The sequence below is a fragment of the Ochlerotatus camptorhynchus genome, unplaced genomic scaffold (assembly GCF_037179485.1).
Source record: "Ochlerotatus camptorhynchus isolate MF236.1 unplaced genomic scaffold, CSIRO-AGI_Acam_v1.1 ptg000550l, whole genome shotgun sequence".
Classification (NCBI taxonomy): domain Eukaryota; kingdom Metazoa; phylum Arthropoda; class Insecta; order Diptera; family Culicidae; genus Ochlerotatus; species Ochlerotatus camptorhynchus.
The window spans coordinates 1,434,618-1,461,224 of NW_027041033.1; the positions used below are offsets into that span (position 1 = coordinate 1,434,618).

The window sequence follows — 26,607 nt, forward strand, 5'->3', positions numbered from 1 at the left end:
AAGGTGGAATTCTTCACCCACGACATTCCCGGTGAGAAACCATTCAAGGTCGTCATCAGGGGCCTACCAAACTTCGACCCGAAGTTTATCGAAGCTGAAATCAGGGACCGGTACAAGCTGGCCCCAAGTGCCGTCTATCGGATGACAAGAAGAGACGAGAATGTGAAGGCGTATCCGGATTGCCTTTTCCTGGTACACTTCCAGAAGGGAACGGTGACGCTCAACGCGCTGAAAGCCATCCGCTCCATTAATTGCATCATCGTCCGCTGGGAGCCATACCGTGGCGGCCATCGCGATGTGACTCAGTGCCAACGGTGTCTGAACTTTGGACACGGCACCCGCAACTGTAACATTAAGCCACGCTGCGGCAATTGCGCTCAAGACCACGCCACTTCCGACTGCCCTGCGGATGAAGCCGTGGCGTTAAAATGCGCCAACTGTGGTGGTGCTCACCAAGGTTCCGACAGACAGTGCTCCAAACGCGAGGACTTCAAACGCATCCGAAAACAGGCGGCAGTTAACAACCAACCAGGACGCAAGAAGGACAAAGTCCCGGCATTTCGGACGGAGGATTTCCCGCCTCTTCGTGCTCCTCAGCAAAGGCAAGCAAATTCGCGGGTGCATTCCGCTCAAGCAACTTCTGGTGATTCTGCTGGCCAAAGCTCTCCATCCCCCCCTGGATTCTGGAGACAACCACCAGCGCAAAACAACAACCCCGATCTGTTTTCAGCGGATGAACTGGTGGAAATTTTCGTCAACATGACCGGTGCTCTACGTAAGTGCCGCAATAAGCCCGAACAGATCCAAGTGCTCGGTAAGTTCATCATCCAGTATGGCGTCTAAACCGCTAACCATCGCTACTTGGAACGCTTGCTCTGTAAGAGCAAAACAGATTGAGCTTGCCGACTTCCTCCGCAAGCATAGCATCGACGTGGTTCTTCTAACCGAGACCCACCTAAAGTCCGGTGACAGCTTCTGGTTGCCTGACCACAACATTATCCGGCTTGATCGCACCAGCTCCAGGGGGGGTGGTGTAGCGGTCATCGTCAGAAAGGGAATCAAGTTTTGCACTCTGCCCCACATCCGCACTTCTATCATAGAGGCCATTAGTGTGGAGGTGGAATCACCAACTGGAAACATCCGGTTCATCGCTGTTTACTGCCCACGCCAGTGTACCGCAAGCAACGGATTAGGAATCCAATTCAAGAAGGACCTGACCGCCATCACCCGTACTAGCTCCCGATTCATCGTTGGGGGCGACCTGAACGCCGGCCATGAAGCTTGGAGGAACTATCAGAGGAACCGGAACGGATGTCTATTGTTCGACCACGCACAACATGGTCTGTACACTGTGCAATTTCCGGACGAACCAACTTTCATCTCTCCGGCGGGAAATCCCTCCACGCTGGACTTTTTCCTGTCAAACATCGGACTATCCAAGCCGGAGGCGCACAACAATCTCAGCTCCGACCACCAACCGGTGGTGACTGAAGTCGGTGTCAATGTGGTTCCTGCTAGAAGCTGCCTGCGTAAAGACTACCACCATGTCAACTGGGTGCAGTACGGACGAATGGTGGACAGCAACATCGATGAAAATCTACTACTCAACACCGTAGATGACATCGACCGGACGTTGGAAGGGCTCCAACAGGCCATATCCATGGCTGACGAGGCATACGTTCGACAAGTTCCTGTGAGGGGTAAGTTTGTTGCTATTGATTCCCACACTCAATTACTGATTCGGTTGAGAAATGTTCGTAGACGCCAGTTTCAGAGGACTGGAGATCTGGGCAAAAAACGTGAAATGGCCGATCTGAATAGGCAGATTGCTTCCAGAATGGACTCACTCCGAAATGAAAGTTTCGGGCGTGTTGTCCAGAATCTGGATGACCGCTCCAGACCATTCTGGAAGGTAGCCAAGGTCCTGAAAAATCATCCCAAACCCGTTCCACCTCTCAAAGTCGAAAATGATGACGATCGGCTTTTAATTACCCCACAGGAGAAAGCAAATGCGATCGGCAAGCATGTCGCTTCATCGCATTTGCTTGGCTCGACTATCCAAAGTCCGCTCGATGATCAGGTTGCGCAATGCGTTCAAAACCTAGATACCTCCCCTTGTGTCGTGCCTCCGGCGGATATGATTACAGTACAACAAATTTGCTCAGCGCTGAAATGCACCAAGAACATGAAGGCTCCCGGGTTTGACGGTATATTCAACTTGATCTTGAAGAGACTCAGCATGAAAGTGCAGTCTCTTCTAACCGCTATCTTCAACAGATGTTTGGAACTGCACTACTTTCCAAGCATCTGGAAAGTAGCAAAAATCATACCGATCCGCAAACCCGGTAAGGATCCAACATTGTCTTCAAGCTACAGAGCTATCAGCCTCCTTTCAGCGCTGAGCAAATTGTTCGAGAAACTCATTCTCAATCGTTTGCTCAAGTTTGTCGAGGAAAGCAACATTCTCCTTCCGGAACAGTTTGGATTCAGAAAGGGGCACTCCACCAATCATCAGCTAGTACGGGTGATGAATAACATCCGAAGTAACAAAGCTGTATCCAAGTCCACAGCCATGGCCTTGTTAGACGTTGAAAAGGCGTTTGACAATGTTTGGCATGATGGACTTGTGTACAAGCTTTGTAACTTCAACTTTCCTTTACATCTGGTTAAAAACACCCGTAACTACCTCCAGCAAAGGTCGTTTAAGGTATCGTTGAATGGTTGTCTCTCAGACACGTTTTCGATCCCAGCAGGAGTCCCGCAAGGTAGTCTGCTGGGCCCCTTGCTTTACAGCATTTACACTTCCGACATTCCTCCCCTCGGTGACGGTTGCGTGTTTTTCCTGTTCGCAGATGATACCGCAATAGCCGTCAAAGGAAGGATGCCTCGCGAAATAACGAACAAACTTCAACGCTGCCTTAACGCCTTTGCTGATTATGCCACCACGTGGAAAATCAAAATCAATGCCACCAAAACACAAGCGATCATGTTCCTCCATCGGCAATCGCCCAAACTGAAACCGGCTCCATCTTGTACTGTAATCATGGATGGCACAAGGGTTGAGTGGTCTACCGAAGTTACCTATCTCGGGATGTTGTTCGATGAAAAGCTCCTCTTCCGTTCGCATGTAGAGAAAACAGTAGTCAAGTGTTCTGCCTTGGTTAGGTGTCTGTATCCGCTGATTTGCCGCAGATCCCGCCTCTCAAGGGTGAACAAACTGGCCGTCTACAAACAAATCATAGCACCTGCGATCCTCTACGCAGCTCCGGTGTGGGAATCATGTGCACAGACTCACAGGAACAAAATCCAGGTCGGTCAGAATAGAGTGCTGAGGATGGTTCTTGATCGTCCTTTCGACACTAGAATAACAAATTTACATGAAGAGGCAGGCATTGCCAAAATAGATTCCAAAATTAACGAAATTAAGACTAAATTTGCACAAAAATGTAATTTATCAGAACATGCTTTGATAAGCAATTTGTATATAGTAGGTTAGGTGTACATAGTAGTTGTAGGTTAGTTGTAGTTGTAAATAGTAGTTATAAGTAGTCTTCTTTTTCAAATTTTCAAGCAAACCAATCCCACCAAGGTGGTCATTCTCTAAAACAGGCCTGATAGGACTAGGAACTGTAATTAATAATAATTGAAATTTCACAGGAACTAAAGTTGAAAAGACGCATCTGTGTCACTTGATAAGTTATACATGTAAACCACACAAATTCAAGAAATATAGATCATTTAAGTCAAGTCAAGTCGAAATGTCATCATTACAGTTTCAGCATCGAACTGTTCGTGTCGTTCGTTGCATAATGTCTGGACGTGGAAAAGGAGGCAAAGTCAAGGGAAAGGCAAAGTCCCGTTCGATCCGCGCTGGATTGCAGTTTCCAGTCGGTCGTATTCACCGTCTACTCCGAAAGGGCAACTATGCCAAGCGTGTTGGAGCCGGTGCTCCCGTCTACCTGGCTGCCGTGATGGAGTATCTGGCCGCTGAAGTTCTCGAGTTGGCAGGAAATGCCGCTCGTGACAACAAGAAAACCCGAATTATCCCACGTCACCTGCAGTTGGCCATCCGCAACGACGAAGAGCTGAACAAACTTCTTTCCGGAGTGACCATCGCTCAGGGTGGTGTCCTGCCAAACATCCAGGCCGTCCTGTTGCCCAAGAAGACCGAAAAGAAGGCCTAAATTCGATCCAAGTTCCCACCCTTTAACAAAATCCGTCCTTTTCAGGACGACCAATTTGATGGTAAAGAGTTTCGTTTTCAAAACAGTTTCCTTCGTGGTGCGCAAGGAGTGATAAAATGAACCCATTAAAAACATGGTTGAATCTTTCTGTCATGCTCTACCTAGTTAATTGATATCCTCATCGAGTAGGTTCGATGATGGTTGATGGGCCCAATCTTAGATCCATTTCCCCTACCTTGCAGAGCTGCGGTGGCCCTGGACTTATGGCCTACATTGATGCAGCGGAATGAAATTCATTAGCAAATTACGGTTGAGATTTCAGAAATGATCATGGTGTGCGTCCACACTTACGGACGAATGGTGTGATTTCTGATAAGGTATTAGTACCTCTGGAAGTGAATAAACTATCTACGTGACATCGGTTTACTGGATGCCGGTAAATGTACCTTACTCTCCGCTTTGGACGTAAACTGCTTGCCTTCAATAAATTGAGTGATTTGACTAGTAACTTCAAAAGAGGTTTTCCTCGGACCGCTGATTCTGAACTGTATTGTTCCTTCATTGCTCAACATTTACCGTTACCGTTGGGACTTCCGGTCTTCTTTGCTTAGCCAACCGGTTAATCGTATTGAAGCGATACTTCTAGATTATTATTACGCCTATACTGTGGGCTCATAGAACAATAAAACCGAGCCTGGTTAGTAGGTGAACACAAAATACTAAAGTAGAACATTCTACCAACATATAGAGTCTAAGAGATTCCTTCAAAAAGGCACAATATATGCGACCGAAATTTCGGATGAAATCCAAACAGATAGAAGTCGATCACAATCCTCTTATTGAGTTTAACCGGTATTAAAAGAGAAATAAGACGCGTTAACCACGAATCCTTGGGAATGATCGTGACACGCTTCATATGGATGACGAATCGTCCTCATCTCATCCTCAGAAAATGGTACCCATTATATTAATCGGCACCTTTTGAAAAATTCCCCTCACAAACAGGCTTTTCATGTACTGCCAGAGGGTAGGGGGAGAGGGGCAATTGAATTATTACTAAAATGAACGAAATTTACGATGTGCGCTTCCATCGTGCAAACTTTATTTTGATTGCCGAAGCATACACTCAAAAAATTTACCACATATGTATCTAATGGATGAAAACCATGTGAATTTCACATAGCTAAAAATCCCACCACAAAATTACATGAATATCAGGGGGACGATGAAAGTCATGAAAAAAGTGTCGGAAAGGCATTAGAAAATTAATCGTTAAACTCTTTCTTGATAATGTTGTGGCCCTGAAAAGGGCCATTTTTCCAACGCGCTCGGCGTAGTTGCCCTTTCGCCCCCAGGCTCTGCTGCCGCTGCTCTGGTACTGCTGCTCTGCTGCTCTGCTGCTGGCTCGACGATCGGATAGACAATGATGGAACGGGCGTTTTTTTTTTTTTTTTTTTTTGAACGGGCGACCTTGTTGGACGCTTATATAGTAGAACAGAAAATATCAGAGGTGTCAGATACTCGTATCTGATGTCTCGGTTGGAGAAAGTATAAGAATATAAAAAAATCAATCGATTTTCACCATCTTTAGACAATGGTTTACTTTTAACCATTTTTCAATAGTTTACAGAATGAAATCAATAGTTTTAAAAGATTCAGCAAATTGCTAGAAATATTTCCAATCGATTGATGCCATTATCTCGTAAATCTATCGAGAGACGGTTGAGTTATTATCGTTCAAAATCTTTTAATTTTTCGTAACTCATCCAAAATGACTGTTTTCAATTTTGTACCCCCGTATGTTGCCGAAAGACGTTATCCAACGTCAAAATGTAGCAATTTGTAGCAATTGTTTATGGTAACATCCTAAATTTTCATTGCAAAACGAGTGAATTGGATTCAAATCGAACTCTGGTACGGACAACGAAAGTTTTTTTTTTAACTCAGACGAACTTAAAATAATCCTCACAGCAATTTTTAATTGTTTCAAAATAATGGTTTGTGTTATGATTTAAAAAAAGGAATCTCTTTTAAAACCGTTGGCCAAACAATCCCAGCCCAAGAAACCCGACTTGGGAACATAAATTTACACCAGAGATCGTTTCTGACGATTTTCCAGCTGGGAGCCGGTGAAATTTATCGCCCCTTTCTCACCTCTCACACACCTGCAGTCAGAAGCTGAGATTATTCTGCAACTGCGGTTTGGCCATTGCGACTTTCGGAGGCGTCGGAGCAGAACACACGGCACCTATTAAAATCTGGAGAATGACAAATGTAATTGCTGAGTGGTCTCGGCCGCCTGATGTTGAGTGGGTGCTCATGTTCCTGTCAGCGCCAAATAACAAATGGTTTCCAACCTGGTCTAGAGCATGTGTGTGATAAGGTCCTTCTGGTTTCACTTTGAGATTCCCGGAATATTAGATTCAAAATTCATCCTACCGATGCTGATGAAATTCCAACCCAATCAGAGCACAGGCAAATTTTCAACTTGCAGTGCACTCCATCGCTGAGCATCAACTCGGGGGTAAACAGATTATTTTAATTTACAATCACTTAGACAGAGAATTGTTTATTTATCATTTATCCTGTATGTGTGCGGATGGCTGCAATCGTGCTTCGTCAGCTCGGTGGGTGGTTCGTCAGTTTCCGAGCACCCAACAGAGAGTTGACAGAAGCATAGGCAGATGTGGATTGTGTACGATTGCCATCGATACTCGTCGTCACAGCTGGATGTCCCAGGAGAGGGAGTGCAAAGATGGGGCGGATTTGTTTGTGGAAAAAGCCCTTACCCAACAATCTCCGAGTATCAGCGATTCTCAACCGGAGGCTCGCGGTTCTCGTTGAAGTTGTGATCAAGGAATCAAAAATATCTCCAAATGACAAAATGACAAGCGAGCAACGAACCGAATGATAACGCTATTTCAGAAGTGGAAAGCAATAATGATATAATCTTCTTCCTTTTTTTATGACAAGCAGCCCGTGCGACACAGCTCGCTCGGGGTGGTAGAAGGCAACGAGCAAATTGTTGGTAAGCTGCTTCACGAAGAAAAGCCGAAGAAGATACACGTGTGTTAATGGTAATTTGTTTGTTATGTCTTTTCTCGATTCAAATCAAGCTAAGTCCTCATCCATGTTTATTGCATCAAAGCAGGCAAGAAATATATCATTATCCTTCTACCACACCGATCGAGCTAGGTTACAGAGCGAGTTTGTCATGGTAGTCGTAGCAACCGTTTTGTCTGTATCGTTGGTTGCTTTATGTGTTTGGATTCGCTGGTTGTGATCACAGGTTGATTTGCCAAGTCGTTCTTCAGCTAGATGATTCTCAAACAGCTTGGGAACCCCTGTCTCCTTTCCTTTGACTGATCCAGTTGAATGGGCGAATACGGCTGGATGCAGATAGGAGTTTGTTTGCACTTAGCTTCTCGGTGACAACAAAGAGATGGACTCGATCTGTGATGTTGTTGGAGCTTGGATTTTAGGATGAAAGCACGGGGATGCGCAACCAACCGACAGCCGGCAAGGGCAACAACTGTGTAGAGTAAATACAATTATCCTTATCACAGGAACTCTCGGAGACGAGAGTCTGCCGTCACTTCTCGCATCGAGTGAATCCGGAGATGCAAATCAATGTAGGTACCTACCTACGAACATACCGATACATGTACCAGAAGCGTTGAACTTGTGCCCTCCCCCGGGTGCGCCATTGTGGATGTATAGACAGGCAGACTGTGTGACTTCGGTTGAATGTTAAAATTGTCGGAGGGCGGTGGGTGGCTTGAAGATCAAACCGGAAGAGAGTAGAATCCGTTCATACCGATAGGAAGCGATAGGATAATCAGAACACAGAATGTCGAAAGGCGATATTGAATACTATTTACGCAAGAAGATGCTCCAATCTCGACAACGGGGCAATTGATTTTGAGTGGAAATATTTCAGTGGGCGAGGATTGTTGATTTGGACTTTAAGATGTGGTTGAATATGTTATGCTACAAAGTGGTTTTCCAATGCTGCTGCGAGAGGTGAGAGCTTTGGAAGATCAAATCAAGGAACTTCCGTTCAATTGAATCTAATGTACGTTATCTCTGGAGACAAGATTAGATTTACGCTTCCACCTATATCTTATTCCTAAGCACTTGGTTGTTTCAGTTTAGAGAAATTAAGTTGCAAATATATGACTGCTTTTCACAAAAAATGGCGGGTGACTAACTATAATCGCAATAATAGATTCGGTTTTTAAAATTCTTTTTGTGAGATTTTATGCGTCAAATAGTCTTCTTTCGATAGCAGATTAAAGAATCCGAATTGAGAGAAGTCGGTATTCTGCTTATTGGCCACCGGAATCCCCATAGTGCAATGTAGGGTGGCATCCTGGCCGAAACATTGGTGCCTCGACCAGGATAGCGGACACTTCGTTGGACATCTCTACTCTTGAGGACTAACCGGACAGCTCTGATAAATTGGACTATTCTATCGCCATCGCCTAAGGAATGGCTCGTGCTGGACTAATGCAGAACACTACCGGACACCTGCGTCCATCCACTGGATCCCTACATCTATTTGCCGAACTCCTACGAGCACCCACCGGACCCCAGCGTCCTATCATCGGACTGAAGCGTTCACTATCGAACCGATGGGTCACTCTTTTGGACCACAGTGTCATAGGACCTAAGCGTCAATCAATCATGGTAAATTTCATTTTATCCAAGTTAGTTAAAATAACATTCGTTTTGTGGCGCCGGAGGGGGGGGGGGGACTTTTACTTTGTCCTCTTTCATCCCTATTATCGAGTATTCGTCGCCGTCACCCTGTTTGGAGTAGATCCATCGAACCACCAAGGAATCACAACGTAGGGTTCTGATCTACCGCTGGACGAAACATTGTTTTTGTTTACCGCTTGGTTCATGCCTCCGCACAGTGGTCTAGAACTGTGAAAAGACGGTCAGAAGTCATTATCTCATGAATCTTGCATTTTAGACTAGTGATGCCTTCAGGAAAGTTTCTAAATATAAAAAGATCCTTCTTTTGACATTGACAATTAATCCATTAATCCTTCTAGAGGTGAGATTCAAAATTTATTTTTCAAAAAATTCCATGTTAAGGTTCGGTGTCTTCGGCAAAGTTTTAGAAAATATCAAAACAATAAAGTTTGCTGAAGACACTGAAGACTTCATCTTATTGAAATATGGAACGTTTTTGGTGGAAAACCTCCTTATGAAAGTTTCTACTTAATAATTAATTTCTTTAAACTTCTACTGGTTTGAAATGTTCTACAAAATTGTTCAAAACATTAATACACATAAGTAATAGCACACTAGATCGCTAAAGAGTCACATGATCCAAAATGACACAAATGTAATGTTTGCATTCACATGCATTATGCAAAGTTTCATGCAAATCGAAGTAGGTCGAGCTATTCCGATTCGTTACAAATGAAGCGCTTCCCACCCCCCTCATTAGGTGGCGAAAAGTGGTTCATGGATAATACCCCTTTCAGACAGATTACTTCTTCAGATCTAATGCATGGGAAATAATGTACAAACAAGAGCAACACCTACCAGCTGCTATTTTCTGGTACTAAATTTATAATTATACCACTTCGTTCTTTAGGCTTCCTACTTCAGAACATAAATGCTCCTACTCAGACATATAAATGGATTGCAATTATTTGCCCAAACGGGGAGATTATCTCACTCAGTTTCTTTTCCAACCAACAAAGCCCCCATTTCTCATATATGAGCTTGAAACTAATCGGATTTCACCTTCAGAACAAACACAGACAGCCCAACCAACCAACCAGCGGACGAACGACTACCGATAATAATTTATTTCCCAAATTACTCCTTCTCCGGGAGTCTCTCTGCCAGCACAGCCCCATGTCTATTTGCATGGCTTTCGTCGTTGTGGTTTTCGTCTAATCTTTCAAATTACAACCGGATTAGCACGGCAGCCAGAAATGCAATTATTCCACACATATGCCCCATCAGCAGACGACCCAGTAACACTCCAGAGCTCCAACACTCGGAACACAATCAAAGCTGTACGTATTGGAACACCGCACTTCACAGAGGTGGCCATCTGGTTTTCCACAGTCCCAGAATGTCCGGAAAAACATGAAAACCATAACTACAACCATGCACCGAAGCCTGCAGCAGTGACGGAGTGCATATAACGCTTCTGATTATTGCTTTCATATGCGGAAAGATGCGAGGCCGGAGCTCGGCACCCGGTTCCCCGAATAAACTAAATTACAAATTAATTCAGCACATGCAAGTGTGCTAGAACACAGGCCCAGAATCGCGTGAATTTGAATATTGCTCATCCGAAAACTCAGGCCTCGTCCTAGTCCTAGTTCTGGTGATAATTTCAGGCCCACAATCGCAATCAGCGGAAATGCACAAAGTCAGACAGAAACACCAGAACGGAGTCTGCGGAATATGGAAATTTTGGGCGGATGTGATATGCCTGCTGTCGATCCGGCCAGCTGTCTCTGGTTCTCACGTTCACTTCATTTCGGCCCCGAAATGGTAGGTGGGTATGTAAATTCAGTACAGCAAGCGCGAGGCAAACGGGCGGGCGTTGATGCCGTGGCCCGGAAGGATTCTGCAGCAGATGTTTGGCGGATGTGCTCCGATGCTTTTTCGGAATTGGAGTTCCATTAGATGGTACGCAGCCAGTAATGAGAGTTCCGTGGGTGTTGAAATGTGTGTTGAGATGTTGATGTGCTAACATTTTGCAAAGTCAATTGAAATCATATTGAGATAAAGCAGGCTGGGCAAATTTTCACTATCGTTAAACGTGTTATTTTTTGAATCTGAAGGAAGAGTACGATAAGAAAATGAAGAGGAATTCCTAAAATTTTCGAAATTTCCTAGTTCTCTAAACTGCCTTGTAGTTTACGTAGCTTCTAGAAAAACCACTAAACTTGTGTAAATTCATCTAAACTTTGGAATTTTTTGAAGCCTTTTGATATTCCCTAATGTCTTCAATATTTCTTCAAAATGCCTCAATTTTCCAAAAGTTAATGAAACTGCCACGATGATTCTTCTCGAAAATTGCTGAAATTTTCCTGAGATTTTCAAAAAATTAAAGCTCACGGAACTTGCTTTAAATATAATCCAATAATCCATATCAGGATCCAACCTGAAGTTTCTTCAATATTTTTAAAACTCGTGGATCTTTCCCGAAGATCTCACAATTTTTCTGGAATGTTTAGAACTTTCTGCGCTTCTTCAAAATAGCACAGATCCACGCCAAATGACGAACCAGAATACCTAGACCTTCTCCGATTTGCATAATTCTAGATAGAGCTGGAATTAAGGCGTAACAGCTTTTGTAAACAATGACTTCTATCGAGGAACTCAAGGAACGCCCACGTAGACGAATACAACCATCGGATTGGGGAAGTCTTTCCCTACCCGATGAGGATGTTGGTTTGCGTGGGCGAGCCTTGAATTTCTAGAAATCATCGATAGAATTCATTGTTTACAAAAGCTGTTAGGCCCTAATTCCAGCCCTATCTAGAATTGTTTGTTATGGGCAATGATTAACGTTTCTGCAAAAATTCGGCCATTTTGGATTTCGTAAAATTATCAAAATGGCGTCCTTAAAGTGTTGTGGCACGGAATCGGCATTTCTGATGATTAGCCTCAAAGGCCAAATGGAGGAATGCTTGTCCACTTGTCGTCCTTGCTTAAGGTCTCGCAACTCGTTTTGGAAACGATCGGCTTCGGCCAACTGAATCAGCAACGTTCTAGATTGGTGTGAGTTTCCGCTAGGTCGTTTTGGGAATCGCCCAGCGTTGGTTCCTGTAGGAGCACGTCTTACCTCTTGCTGCGTCGAAGATTAACGATGAGGTGTCAGCCAACGGTTGTCCAGTCCGTCAAGTCCCGACCTTCGTGTCTGCGTTATGTCGATTTGTCTCCGCATGAGCTGAGTTTAGCTATGTGTTTCGGAGCACGAATGTTCAGCACACTATGTACTTTTATTGTGCATCACACAATTGGGATAGCTGCTGATGGACTGATAGCGACTGGAGTTTAACAGGATCTGTGGAGATCGGTTGACTTCTAGCGTAGGTGCTAAGATTGTGGACGAACCTTTGGCACTACTTAAGCAACGATCCAAGTTAACCGAAAAAAACAGGAATTGGCGTGAGAAAATGGGATTGTACATCGACGTAGTTCTTTTAACGACGACCACTACACCTTTGCGCTCATCTTCTGCTTCTTGAACTTCGATGTAAATCGGACTCGACCGGACCGTGCTTCCATCGTTTGTTCTCCACGAATTCACCTACGTCCATTTCTCTGGATACGAGGTCACCTGGATTTTTATTTTTCTCAAACTTGAAACCAAGTATCATAAAAGGTGATGGGCACCACGGCGTGTACTGCTGGCGCAGTTCAAAGACGAACCGGATTCGGTCGGCGTCCTGATTCAGGCTGAAAAGGCCAAAAGCACAGCCTTCTCACTACAGTTCGGTTAAACCAGAATAAACTACCACTGTGTGTACTCTACAGCCACACACTATCGTTCGAACTAAAGAGCCTGAATGTATAAAGAGGCGACATTTTATCCATTTGACAGGTCTTCTGCTCGATTGGAATGATTTTTCTTATGACTTTGACAGACAATCGATTGTTCCAATTTTGACATGTCATCTCTTTATAAATTCAGGCTCTTTAGTTCGAACAAAGCGTCGTTCGAAATGTATTGGCAACAGTGCACTATAAAGCGCCCATTACACATGTCAATATATTGAAAAACATCATATTGTCAATTTTCCTTACAATATTATCAATACATATATATTGACAACATTAATGACAATACGCTAAGGCGCTCGTTACACGGGTCAATATATTAACAGTAAATTTACATACTGACAATATTATTGAAAAGGTAATGTTGATGACGAGTATTGTTGAACAACTGATTTTCATTTCACTTTGTCAATATTCTTCCTCTACCCAAGAGGAGAGCGTACGTCATTTAGATTGACTGACTCACAAAGCACCTTCGCGCATGCAGCGAGGCATGCAGTGTTGCCAGTTGTTTAAATTTTCGTGTGTGATATGCAATCGATTTCAAACTAAATAAAAAATGTATCTTTTTACAGTCATTTATTATTATTATAGTCCATCTGACTTGATAGTCTCAATGAAACACTTAAATCTAAATGTAGTCACTCATTAAAAATTAAAAATTGGTCAGCAGCAAACGATGACGAAACATCGAGGCATTGATGTCAAAGTCAAATAGGTCAGAGGCTTCGTTGAATTGATGAATCATGGCGACAAAGGAACTGTTTGCAGCATAGTTGGTTGCATGTACTACTTTATGTAGCAAGGTTCTCGGACGGAGTGTTCGGGCAGGAGCATACAGATTAATTTTGGCCAGTAACTCAGGAACATCATATTCTGCGAGTAAAACTTTAGCAACGAAGACGACCTGCGATATGTTTCGTCGCTTAGCAAGAGTATCCAAACCCAGTAAACGACAGCGGTCAGCATACGGTGGTAAATTCAGCGGGTCACTCCATGGAAGATAGCGCAGTGCGTATCTGACGAATTTGCGCTGAACAGCTTCGAATCGTCCACTCCATACAGCTTGGTAGGGATTCCAGACTACACTCGCGAATTCCAGTAGTGAGCGTACCAATGAACAGTAAAGGGCTTTAAAACACAGAGGATCACGAAATTCCTTAGATATCTTGAACATGAATCCAAGCTGTCGATTAGCTTTGTCGATCGTGGTTGAGAAGTGGCGAGTGTATGTGAGCTTTTCATCCAACATGACACCGAGGTCTTTAACGTGATCGACACGTTGAACTGCAGTTCCAGCAACGTTATAATCAAACAAAATGGCAGTCCTAGTTCGACGGAAACTAATTACGCAGCACTTTGAGACGCACAGGTCCAGAAAATTACGTTCACACCAATCATTAAAGATTTCAAGAAGGTTTTGTAGTTCTAAACAGTCGGCATAGCCTCGAACGACTAGATAAATCTTCAAGTCATCGGCAAAAAACAATTTACCTCCTCGTAGTAGAATAAACGTTACATCGTTCACAAATAAAGAGAAGAGCATTGGTCCCAAAGTGCTACCCTGTGGAACTCCTGATCTGTTCGAGAAACAGTACGATGAGTAGTTTCCAATGCATACAGTAACTTCACGTTGCACGAGGTACGATCTAAGCCAGCTGCAGAAGGAAACAGAACATCCAATTTTTTCAAGCTTTGCTAGGAGAACGTCGTGCACAACTCTATCAAACGCAGCTTTAAGATCAGTGTAGATGGCATCCACTTGAAGTTTCTTGCATACATTTTCCATACAGAACGACGTAAAGCTGACGAGATTAGTTTCCACGGAGCGGCCAGGAAAGAAACCATGTTGACATGTACTTATGTAATGCTTGCAGGAAGCAAACAATCTCTCATTTATCAGCGACTCAAACACCTTAGATTCAACCCCAAGCGAGGTAATCCCACGGTAGTTTTCCACATTGCGTTTGTCTCCTTTCTTGAAAACAGGGAACATAGTAGACCGTTTCCATAGTGCGGGAAATTTCTGTTGACGAAGTGACAGGTTGAAGAGCAAGGACAACGGAGCAGCTAAGATATCGGAGCATTTTTTTAGGACTGCAGATGGAATAACACTCGGACCTGGTGAAAATGATGATTTGGTTTTACTCATCACAGAGAGAACCATTTGTACATCTACGACAAAAACATCCATGTTTACGACGTCGGTTGGCACATCACGGACGGCTCGCTCAATTTCTGCTTGCGATGGGGAGTCATTCGAGAAGACGCTTAAGAAGTGCCTAGCAAATAGGCTGCATTTGTCCTCAGTTGTCAATGCTACGTCATTGCCGAGAAACATTTTTGACGGCAGTCCAGTTTCCTTCCTCTTAGTATTCACAAACGACCAGAATCCCTTGGGGTGGCATTGCAGATTATGTTGAGTACGAATTACATACCTCTTGTAAAGAAGCTTGTTGTAGTGGCGATAATCATTGCTGGCAATTGAAAAATTTCGCTTGGTAAGGGTACATCGTCGATGAGTGAGAGCACGGAGAGCTTTAGATCGCACTCGTTTCAGGTTGCGGAGAGTAGCGTTAGACCAAGGCGGTTTTCTTGGAGGTTGGCACTTCGGTACTGAAGCACAAACACAGTCGCGCAAAAGGCTATTATATCGAGCGGCTGCTGTATCGATATCAAGGTCATTCAACACGTTCCAGTTGATCCGGGACAAGGAACGTCTCAGCAAACGGAAATCGGTCTTCCGGAAATTGAGCCGAGTGGCAGTCATGGTTTCATCAAAACGAATTTGAGATCCGTTCGCGATAGATATATCCAAAGCAGGGTGGAAATTGTCAAGAGGAACGATGACATCAGGCGCTTCAACGACGACACAGTCCAGAAGTGCACTTTCGCTAACAAAAACCAAGTCAAGAAAACGAGACTGGAAATTGGGAACAAGGTTTATCTGGCTCAGTCCATGAAAAGCCGTGCCGTCAACAAGCAAGCGGCTGGCAGGAGTAGTTGAAGAAGCAATCGGATCTGGAAACGCATAACCCTGGCCTGAGGGTGACCAGCTAAGCCCAGGCTGATTAAAATCACCAAGCAGAAGAAGCACATCCGTTATATCAGCCATGGACGATGCAAATTCTGTAGCATCTAGATGAAGCTGCATTGTGGTGCAGTCATGTCGACGTTCAGGGGGAATATACACCGCTCCAATGAGGATGTCCCGCGAAGTGAGGCTGACCTTAACCCAAACCGCTTCAATTGTAGTAAATAGTTCGTTGGAGATTACGCAGGAGGCGAATTCGTTGGAAACAGCGATGAGCACACCACCACCGCGAGTACGAATGCTGTTGGATGAATTACGGTCTAATCTGTAGACAGTAAAAGAGTCACCAAACAGTTGCACTGAATTGATCCTCCCATCGAGCCAAGTTTCCGTGAATACATAAGCGTCATATTCCCCGTCAAGCGCAGCCAGATAAACATCGTCCAATTTAGTCATGAGCCCCCTGGTGTTCTGATAGTAGACACGTAAACCACTAGAGGGTTCGGTGCGAGCCGTGTCAATGATAACTTGTCCAGGATCCGCACGAGAGAACGGTGAACTATCAGGTAGTGAAAGATCACCTGACGTAGAAAGGCTCGAAGTGGTGCCCATAAGCGAAGATGAACTGAAACCAAGTGGCGGATCAACAGTTGAATTCACATGGAGAGTTCATACTTGCCGTAAACGAGTGGTTGAAAGACCCCTTCACCAGGCCCGCACACAGGGCCGGGATGGCTGCAGGTCGCTGGCGGGAATGGCTCGACTGTGGCGGGGGGCTCGGGGGCTTCCATGATGCCAACGGCAGTGCGTCCCAGTAAACAAACAGAAGTTGATTCATCATAATGGTGTAAGTCGTCAATCTTCGGCAGGACTAGATCAGAGGATCTGAATGCTTCTTCCGGTGAATTTTCATGATATAACTAGTGTATGTATCATTATGATAAAACCTGAGTGGCGCGAAGACGGACCTCAAAATCGAACCACTTTCGAGCTGTCAAATCGAACCACTTTTTATCATTGTGGTTCGTTGAAATAGATAGAAGTATTGTTATCGTCCAAAATAAAAAATAAATATTTTTCAGTAATGTTTTTGATCTTTTTAAAAACGTGATTCGAAACGACTCAAACAATTATAAATAACAGTATTATTGCGTATTTTGAACCAAAGTAGACTCCTGCGCTGAAAAAAACCCGTCCGATTTTTTTTCGCTCAGGAACGACTGTGACTTCGGAGAACGTTCTAAGGAGATTTGTGATGATAGTACAAAAGTTCCAGGAAATTTCAACAGATTTTTCCCGCGACAGAAGAGGTTTCAGTGGATATTTTAGTTGCTGCCAGCGAGGTTCTACGGGGGTTCTATAGAGTTTTCATGTTCGAGTTTCACACGATTTGGAGGTTTGATTTGTTTGATTTGAAAATTGAGATCCACCTCACAGAAACTGAGCCACTCTTTTCGTACTGCTGAATCCTTGGGAAACCTGAATAGGCTTCGCTTTTCGTCGTGTCCATCTTTATAATTGCAAAAGTGAGCAAAACACTTCATTCTGAATTTTATTCCACTCCGTAAAAACTCCAGCTATGAACAATGTCAACAAACAATCACAAAGTCACGAATCGGCTCTGCACAAAAAGCCGTTTGACACTTCTCTCTACCAACCGACGGTGATGAAACGTTTATTTCAACACTACCAACATGAAGAAAATTTCACTTCGCACCACTCAGGATAAAACAAGCATTATGGGGGTTATTCCGAGAGTCGAAGTGACTTTTGTCTCTCGTGAAGTAAGAAAAGTCACGTCGTAACGTGACTCTCCATTTGATTTGCATAGAGAGTCACGACACCACGACGTGACTTTTCTCACTTCACTAGTGACAAAAATCACTTCGACTCTCAGAATAACCCCCTATATGTATGGGTATAGGTAAACATTATTGTTCTATCGAAACAGGAGAGTTCAGTGATATCAAAAATAAAATTGGATGCTATAATTAGTCACCTAGTTCTTACATCATTCTGAGAACTTAAGAGTAGGCCTGGAAAAGATCATAATTGAGCTTGAGCTTGAGCTTGAGCTTGAGCTTGAGCTTGAGCTTGAGCTTGAGCTTGAGCTTGATTGACCGCCCACGGTTGCTACTCTGTTATTGCCAGATCAGCTGTAATTACACAGAGAACCAATAGACGATGCTTGGGACTAGCAATCATCCTCAATGTGTAAAAACTGGTGATCTTAAATTAGGCAATACCAGCGCCGGCCGCGCCCGAACACAGGTCAAGAAAGGAATGGGAAGGATTGTGTTGACATGACACTCGCTTTGATGGAAGCCGAGAACACCTCTGCATTTCCACGAGGAATCACTGGGATGTTGGATAAGAGGGTTGGGTTTGCAGCAGGGTTCGTTTTGGTAAACGATAAGCTGAATTGATGTCCTAACGATCATATAACGCGAAGGAGCTTGGGACTAAACCCACGGTCTTCTGCTCAGTAAGCAAAAACGTTTGCCACTAGGCAGACGAGCACCTTTTTAATCACCGAGTTGCTGTTATTACCATGTAGTCGTATTAACAAATAAAACGATTGACGAATCTTGAATGTGGATGGGCCTGAGATTAGACTCATGATGTTCTGCTCAGTAAGCAAAAACGGTTGCTCTAAGGCCACCGAGCCCCTCATATCACATAATACCGTTGCTCAAATTTTTGTATCCATTCAAACCCGGAACCAACGACAACTACGAGTTTCGCAAAATACACAAGCGATTTTACCATAAATCTCTTTGATATGTAAGGACCTGGGACCGCGTTTTTCTGCTCAGTAAGCAGGACACTGTAACCGACGATCTTTCAAATCCGAAAACTAAAAACTACGAAAAAGTACTTAGGCCTTCATTAAGTTCCACTTTCACGCGACGTTCAATGTTTCAATTTGCTCTTTACGTATTGTTCAGGCTATAAATAGGGTCTTTTCAAAAGTTACGCGAGAAATACGCACAATCGTCGCCTACCTCGCAAAACTGGTTCCAAACGACAACAAAGGCATAAGCAACGATGGATTGTTGAACTTTGCTGGCTGGTGTAGTGCTGCTGAAAAAAGATAAGTCTATTATTTTGGTTAGTGATCGTTTGGATTTGGGTCACCCCACGTTGTGTTTAGGTTAGTATAAATAAATAATACTATTTAATCATATAAATCACCACAGCTCATTATCTTCAGCGTTATCGGTTTTCGTTTCTGGATCTTTAGTTGCCTCTGTGATATACTTACTTGCGGCATACTATTTTGGGAGTGTATATGAGCGTGTACCATGTACGGTAGCTCATCTCTCATCGTGATGGTGGGACATAGTAGACAAATTAGAGAGAAAACAAGGAGGTATTAGTATTAGTTATATGTAAACAAACAAAACAAAAGAAGAGAAGCAGACAAATAAAAAAGGGATGAAGTAGATAACAAATAAAAGAAACGTAGGCAGATTATTAGAAAAGGCATTATCCGAGACTCGGCAATCAAATGTCACTCCCGCCGAGATCTCAGCGAAACCCCCTCCCCGCCGAGACCCACACAGCCGAGCTCGGTAGAAAAAACTAAGTGTGTAGATAGATTAGTAGGAAAATAAATAAAACTACTTTATGACTCAAAGTGCAATGAATGAGCGTTAGTTTTGGGATCATTTCAGTGTTAGAGTTATGTTAGTTTTGATCCGTAATCAGCCCTGCTGACCCCTCCATCATTAGTTGCAGGCAGTGGTTGTTAGATAATGCGGCACTGTAACTACTACTATTTTAGAGGTATGATTCGTCAAGTTTATACAACTCAATGTTTCAATTGAGCCAAACTATCTATCTTACAATTACAAAAGCAAACCGAAACTTACAATTATATGCAAATGCAAAATGAAACTTGACACATCATCGTCAATCCCCTTATTACAGGTCAGGGCCTGACGATTTGAATCTAATTTAATTTTGATCAGTGAACTGGCACCATATGGTACATTTTCTCAACATGAACCTATCATTTCCAGCCTATCTGAACTATTTAATAAATGGAAGCCATAACATGGGTTACGCTCCCCCTAAGCGGGCCCTCCGCATCCTGTCTCTGTCTTATCTCAAATACAAAATGCCAATGGTATGAATGTATCTATATATATTGGTCAGGCTTCAGAATCGTCCAGTGGGCAGTGCGCTCTACACTCCAAGTTACCTTTTTTCAAATTTACCGCAAATTTGATATTTTACCCATTGAGTGTTGATTAGTCACAATGCAACATTTTGACAGAAGTTGAGGCTACTAGTGTATTAAATAATCTAGGTCCTATTTAGGATTATATCTGAAAAATCCAAATCTGGCCAACGCCCACCCTAAACCTAAACCTGTTCTAATCCACCTGAAATGACTAACGTATGGAAGACTTTGACTACCCAGCCATGCAATAGTCTCATTCCGTGCCTTATGGCAACTTGATGATTCTATTGCGCTCATCTTCTTGCACCACCCAGGGGAGACTTGGTCCTGTACCCAATGCTTAACTTATCTCCTTTCCACTCAGCTACTCGCAATTTCTTGTGATATAGTGGGCGGGATATTATTATATGAGACAATTCAATGCAGACGTCTTTCCAAATTTGGCAGATCGACAGGTAATCGGTGAGTTACCACGATAGTTGCTATTCAACAACTCGACAACGTCCCATCGTCAACGCCTGCTATGAGAATTTCCCATTGCAGACGCCAACAAAATGACGTCATCGAGCTATCGATCAACTACCCTGGTTATCGCCTGGTACCTTATAGCACGATGCTAGGAGGCGAACCGGAAGAATCGATGAGCTACCTCCCCCCCTGGAAAAGATCATAATTTAACTCTATTTATTCTAAAAATCCTGAAAATTAATTTGAAATGGGTGAAAGGTGGTTTCTATGTATATCCACTAAACCAGGACTCCGAAAATGTTCGGACCTAGTTAACCCCTTTTGAACGATACAAAATCAATTTGTCGATTTTATTGATTTCCTTCGAGCAACAGTCATTTGATTTTTTTAATATTTTCAGCTGTTCAAAAACCCGGCGAATTCAGTGTGCAGCTAGTATTTTCAATACATACAGGTTGAGCAATCGTTTCTGTTTGGACCCGAATGCAAACATGAACTCTAAACACACTTTCTTTCGCTGATCCATGTTTCTTGTGTGGGGAAATTTCTCGGGAAATTGAGACAAGTAATATTGACTTCAATACATTGAGGTAAAAAAGACTTCTAACGTGTTGCCATTTGTCAATATTTTTATATCGATGGCAAAATTGACGGTTTTATGTCAATACATTCTGAGTATTGATAAAGTGAAATTAAAATCAGCTTTTCGTCAAAACGTGTCATCAATCATTGTCTTTAATATTACCTTTTCAATAATATTGACAGTGTTGCCACAGGGGTGAAAATCCCTCGTCGAAGTTTTGGACGTCTATATAGCAAACACCAGATTTGCTTTGGGTTAGCTTTTAGCTAGAAGAGTTTTATTTTTAGTTTATTTTAAGGAACAAACTCGTTATTTAACTTACAGATTTTAGTCCTTTTAACGTGTTCGATTCACTCTGTAGCCTGTATGTTTGTTGTTCGTTTAGGATCTATGTTTAGTTAATTTAAAGTAATTAGTGCATAGGTAATTTCACTAGAATCTTAATTTACTTACAATCAAAATTCAATAGAAATAACAATTTTAATTATAACTTCTGGCATTAGGTATTAACTTTATATTTAGAATACTCCTGACTATATTTTGTAGCTATTGTTCACCTTTAGCTTTATTGTTCATTGCGCAGATTGACAGGTCAACTTAACGTCACCTTCTATACCATTTCGCTACGTTCCGTTTTGAAGCGGCGCTGCAGCGCAAGATGTGTGTTGGCTAGGTGAACATTTTCGCGAACAGACAGTATGTCAATTCATTGTCAATATATTGATAAATGGAAAATGACAGGTGAGCAGGAACTCACGGTCTCCCAGTGTTGGTGAGTTCTTTTCCGGTTTTCGACCTGTTTCATATGACCGGAAGGTGTACGCTGATCACAAATGCCGTGTCAAACTGATTTCCTACGCAATTTATCAATCTTTGATGTGTATTTCGCTAATACACACGAGGAGTATTTCTTATAGCAAACTTGCCATAACAAAATGGGCATGGTTCATTTTAGTAAACAAACTAACACTTCTTCCGAATGTGTCACCTCTCTTACTCACCTGGTAGCTGTAGTACAGCAGTCGGTTCTTCATCGGATATGTTCACACTATTCTGCCCATAATCGCATATCAGTCCCATATGGATAGGAAATCAAGCAAAGATGGGACTGATATGCGATTATGGGTAGTATTGCTGTCGGCACAAAAATAACCGAATGAGCTGTATTTTTCACATTTCCTTATGCCCTGATGTTCGATGTACTTGTCGCCGTAACAGCCTTCAGAAAGCGATGACATTCCGCAGCATACCCAACTAATGCTGTAATGAAAAGGCTGTCACAGAACGAGAATAATGCACGATGAGAGAATACAGTCAAGATTCCTACAGTACGGTTAATTGGGACCGTTTAATGAGAATCAAGCATTAACGAATACACGTAGCATATGGGAGTTGACTTAATATAATGACTTAGTTTTTTACGTCCTGGTGTCTTCGGCAAAGTTGTTCAACAGATTATAGTCCAAGGGAATTAGGAATCCAGTAGGATACAAACCGGTTCTCTGCAAGGTGCAGAACATCCGTAAAAGTGGTCATTGCATAAATCTGATCTTAGAGCTTCACGGTTTGTTGCAAACGTTCTTTTTTACTATTATTAAGAATGAATTTGACATTATGGGCACAATCTAGTCCTGGGAACCCACAGACCTGTGGGCAGAACCAGCAGAAACGAAGCGAACCGGAGAAAACCACGAAAAAGGAATTCTTTCAATATACAAGATACACGAGGCCGAACTTGTTTCACACGGTCTTTAATAATAACTACTTACTATAGGAATACAGAATGTGGAATGGAACAAGGTATGAGAAATAACTGTACGCCTGCTACTGCTCGTAAAGCTGGTTCTGTTTTTAGTCTGCGATGTTGGCAACTGCCATTGATGTCATCATGATGATGTGAGGGGTAGGAAACGGTAGGATGGTTTATCTGGAGATAGGTGGTCGGTGATTTCTCCCACACTCCTCCTCAACGAGCACCGGATCGACTCATCTCGAAAGCCCGCTCATCTCCACCAGCTGTCGAAATTTAGTCGCACCCAGGGGTTTTGTGAGTGCGTCCGCTATCATCCGCTCCGTTGGACAGTAGACCAGATCAACTTCGCCTCGCTCCGTCATATCCTTCACAAAATGTTGTCTCGTGTCTATATGTTTGGACCTCTTGCTTGTACGCTCAGCTTTAATGAAAGACAAACAGCTTTGATTATCTTCGAACACCGTTGTCGCCTTCGAAAAATCTTCTCCCAAGTCTGCCATCAAGCGTCGAAGCCAAAGTAGCTCTTGGCACGTTTCACTTAAAGCGATGTACTCAGCTTCCATCGATGACAAGCTGACGCACGATTGACGCCGACTCACCCAAGCGATGGGGCCGCATCCAAAAAAGAATATGAACCCTGAAGTGGATCTCCTGCTTGCATGATCTCCTGCCCAATCTGCATCGGAGTAGCCGACCAGTGCCCATTCCTGTCCGGGTTTAAATCTCAGTCGCATATCCATAGTTCCCTTCAAGTATCTCACGATACGTTTCGCAGCTTTCCAGTCCATCTCAGTCGGCGCACTAACCTTTCGACCAAGTATTGAGACACTTGAAGCTATGTCTGGCCTGGCATTCACCGCCACGTACAAAAGAGCTCCAATAAGGCTTCTGTACAGAAATGTATCAGGAAACGGTTGACTGGAATCGTTCACTCCTACGTACCCAGGATCCATTGGGGTACTCGACGGCTTACAGTCCTCAAGGCCAAACTTCTTGATCAGCGTCCTAATGTAGCTTGTCAGCCGCAAGCTGTAGAATCCGCTCACACATTGAACTTCGAATCCTAAAAAATACTTCACAGCTCCGAGGTTTGTAACATCAAACTCCTTCCGCAACGATTCAAACACATCAGTGATCAATTCTTCGTCCGTGCTACCAACCAGGATGTCATCCACGTAGATTAGCAAGAATACTACACCTCGATTGTCGTCCCGAACGTACAAACAGGAATCAGAAGAACATTGCTTGAATCCGAGCTTGATTAACGCACCATGAATCACACGGTTCCAGCAACGTGCTGACTGCTTAAGTCCGTAAATACTTTTCCTTAGTTTACAGACAAGTTTCTCCTTCCCGGTAGTCACGAATCCTGGAGGCTGGCGCATATATAGCTCCTCCTCAATCATACCATATAAATACGCCGTCTTAACGTCGAAATGATGGAGCACCATTCCTCGCTTACCCGCTACGGCTAACAACGCCCGGAAGGTCTCCTGTCTCGTCACTGGTGCAAAAACATCCAGGTAATCTTCACCATAGCGCTGTCGATACCCCTGTGCCACTAGCCTTGCCTTGTGTTTCACTACGTCACCTGCTTCATCACGCTTCAGTTTGAAGACCCAGCGTGACCCAACAGCCTTCTTCCCTGGTGGCAATTGAACTAAGTCCCAAGTCTGGTTCACCGCGTGGGAATTCAACTCCTGATTCATTGCTTCCTTCCATTCAGGGCACTGCAGCGCTTCACGGTAATCCGTCGGTTCGTCGGCTTCATTTCTAGCAATCCCGACTACGAAGTCATCGTAACGCGCCGGTAGGACACCGCGATTACGCCTACCTCGCCTCTGTGCTCCTTGCTCCTCCTGAACCCGAACACCTTCAGAATCATCGGACACGGCGTCGGCCCAACCTTCAAAATCCGACGACGACCCACTGTCATCATCCTCAGGTTCAATAATCTCCTCATCGAGAATCTGATTGTTGTCACCTCCAGCGATTGGGATCTCTACCTCAGGTACCTCGGCCGTTTCAGGTTCAGTCTGTTTCTTGGCTTGATCAGACCCATTTCCCAGTTCTATAAACTTGGCATCCCGGCTGACCGTAATTTTATTGGTTGAACGGTCCACAAAACGATACCCTTTACGATCTTCCACGTACCCTACGAAGGTAAGCTTCACCGACTTGTAGTCGAGTTTCGAACGTTTCTGCTCCGGCACCTGTACGTAAGCATCACAGCCGAATACGTGAAGATCAGCCAAATCTGGTTTCTCGCCCGTCCATATCTCAAAAGGAGTCTTAGTAACCACCCGTGACGGCAACCGGTTTTGAAGATATGCTGCCGTCAGTACAGCCTCGCCCCAGTACAACTTCGTCATATCCGCGTCGGCTAACATAGATAGAGCCATCTCCTGCAGCGACCGATTTTTCCGCTCCGCCATTCCATTTTGTTGGGGCGAATAGGGCATCGTGTATTGCGCTTTAATCCCTTCCGATTCATAAAATTCCCGGAGAGCACGACCGGTATATTCACCCCCGCCATCAGAGCGAAACACTAGGGGCTTCCTCCCAAACACATTCTGCACCCAACGAACATACTGCTTAATTTTATCTGCAGCCTCATCCTTGCGCTTCAGCAGGTGCACCACGGCGTAACGGCTATAATCGTCAATTAAGGTCATAATATATCGATTACCTGAGGGTGTTGTGGTCTCCATAGGCCCACACAAGTCCGTATGGATCAGCTCCAGAGGTCTCGAAGTCTTTCGCTCGGCCAAAGCAGGGAATGGCGCTCGTGCCAACTTCCCCTGTAGGCAGCTCTCGCATGTGATACGCACACCGCAGTCTTTCATTACAAAACCACGCACCAGATCCTCCGATTTCAATCGTCGCAGAACATCGGTGTCCCGGTGTCCAACTCGACGATGCCACGTATGCTGGCACCGCTCGTGATGATCACCTGCCACTTTGAGCGAACACTCCTGGATTCGCAGCTTATACAAACTGCCCGATTTATCACCAATCACAACCACTTCACCGTGTGCATTACGAATCTCACAACCCGACACGCCGAACTTCGCGGAAAAACCGTTCGCGGCCAACGCTCCGACAGAAATCAACCCACCATCTAATTCCGGAACGAACAGTACATTTTTCAGAGTAACTTCGACTCTCTCACCGCGCGCGTTCTCACTGTATACGATTCCTTTACCGATGCCAGACGCTTTCGTCTTCTTTCCATCGGCCAGAGTCACTGTCGTACCGACGGTTACCCGCAACTCCGTGAAAAACGACCTGTCACACGTCATGTGGCACGTAGCACCACTGTCGATCACCCAACAGTTACGAATCACTGCACCAGCCACAAAGCAAACCGCACTACCAGTGGCATCACCATCAGCTTGTTTGGCCTTTGGATTTTTGTCTTTACTTTTCGGCTTCTTCTCGAAATCACCTTTCTTCTGCGCACGCCACTTTTAACAGTGCTTCCGAATGTGTCCCGGCTGCTGACAAAAATAACACAAACGTTCCTTCTTGCCACTCGCAGCATCTAACTTCATTGCTTTCACATCATGTGTAAGCGATTCATCACGATTTCGGCGTTGACGATACTCTTCCAACAATCGATTCTTCACCATCATTACTGTCCAGTCCGCGTTTATCTGGCTCTGCATTCCATGCACCAGATTCAGGTAGGATGATGGTACACTACGAAACACCATCGCGATGCGCAGTGACTCCTCAAGATTCTGACCGGCTGCCGTGAGCTTGTCAAACAAATCTTCCATGTTCTCAAGGTGAGCTGCCATACAGCCACCCTCCGACAAACTAGCACTGCACAAAAGGTTCAGGTAG

At 44.0% G+C, this 26,607-nt stretch overlaps 2 protein-coding genes across 2 annotated transcripts in view; both read left to right on the plus strand.

The window, feature by feature from the left end:
• Positions 1–26,607, plus strand: part of LOC135713327 (neuronal acetylcholine receptor subunit alpha-7-like) — a 727,825-nt gene that overhangs the window by 531,357 nt on the left and 169,861 nt on the right. The gene's annotated exons all lie outside the window — the stretch shown is intronic.
• Positions 3,810–4,285, plus strand: LOC135713361 (histone H2A-like). Its single transcript, XM_065236469.1, has one exon. The coding sequence runs from the start codon at positions 3,810–3,812 to the stop codon at positions 4,182–4,184; it is 375 nt and encodes a 124-aa protein (XP_065092541.1). The 3' UTR covers positions 4,185–4,285.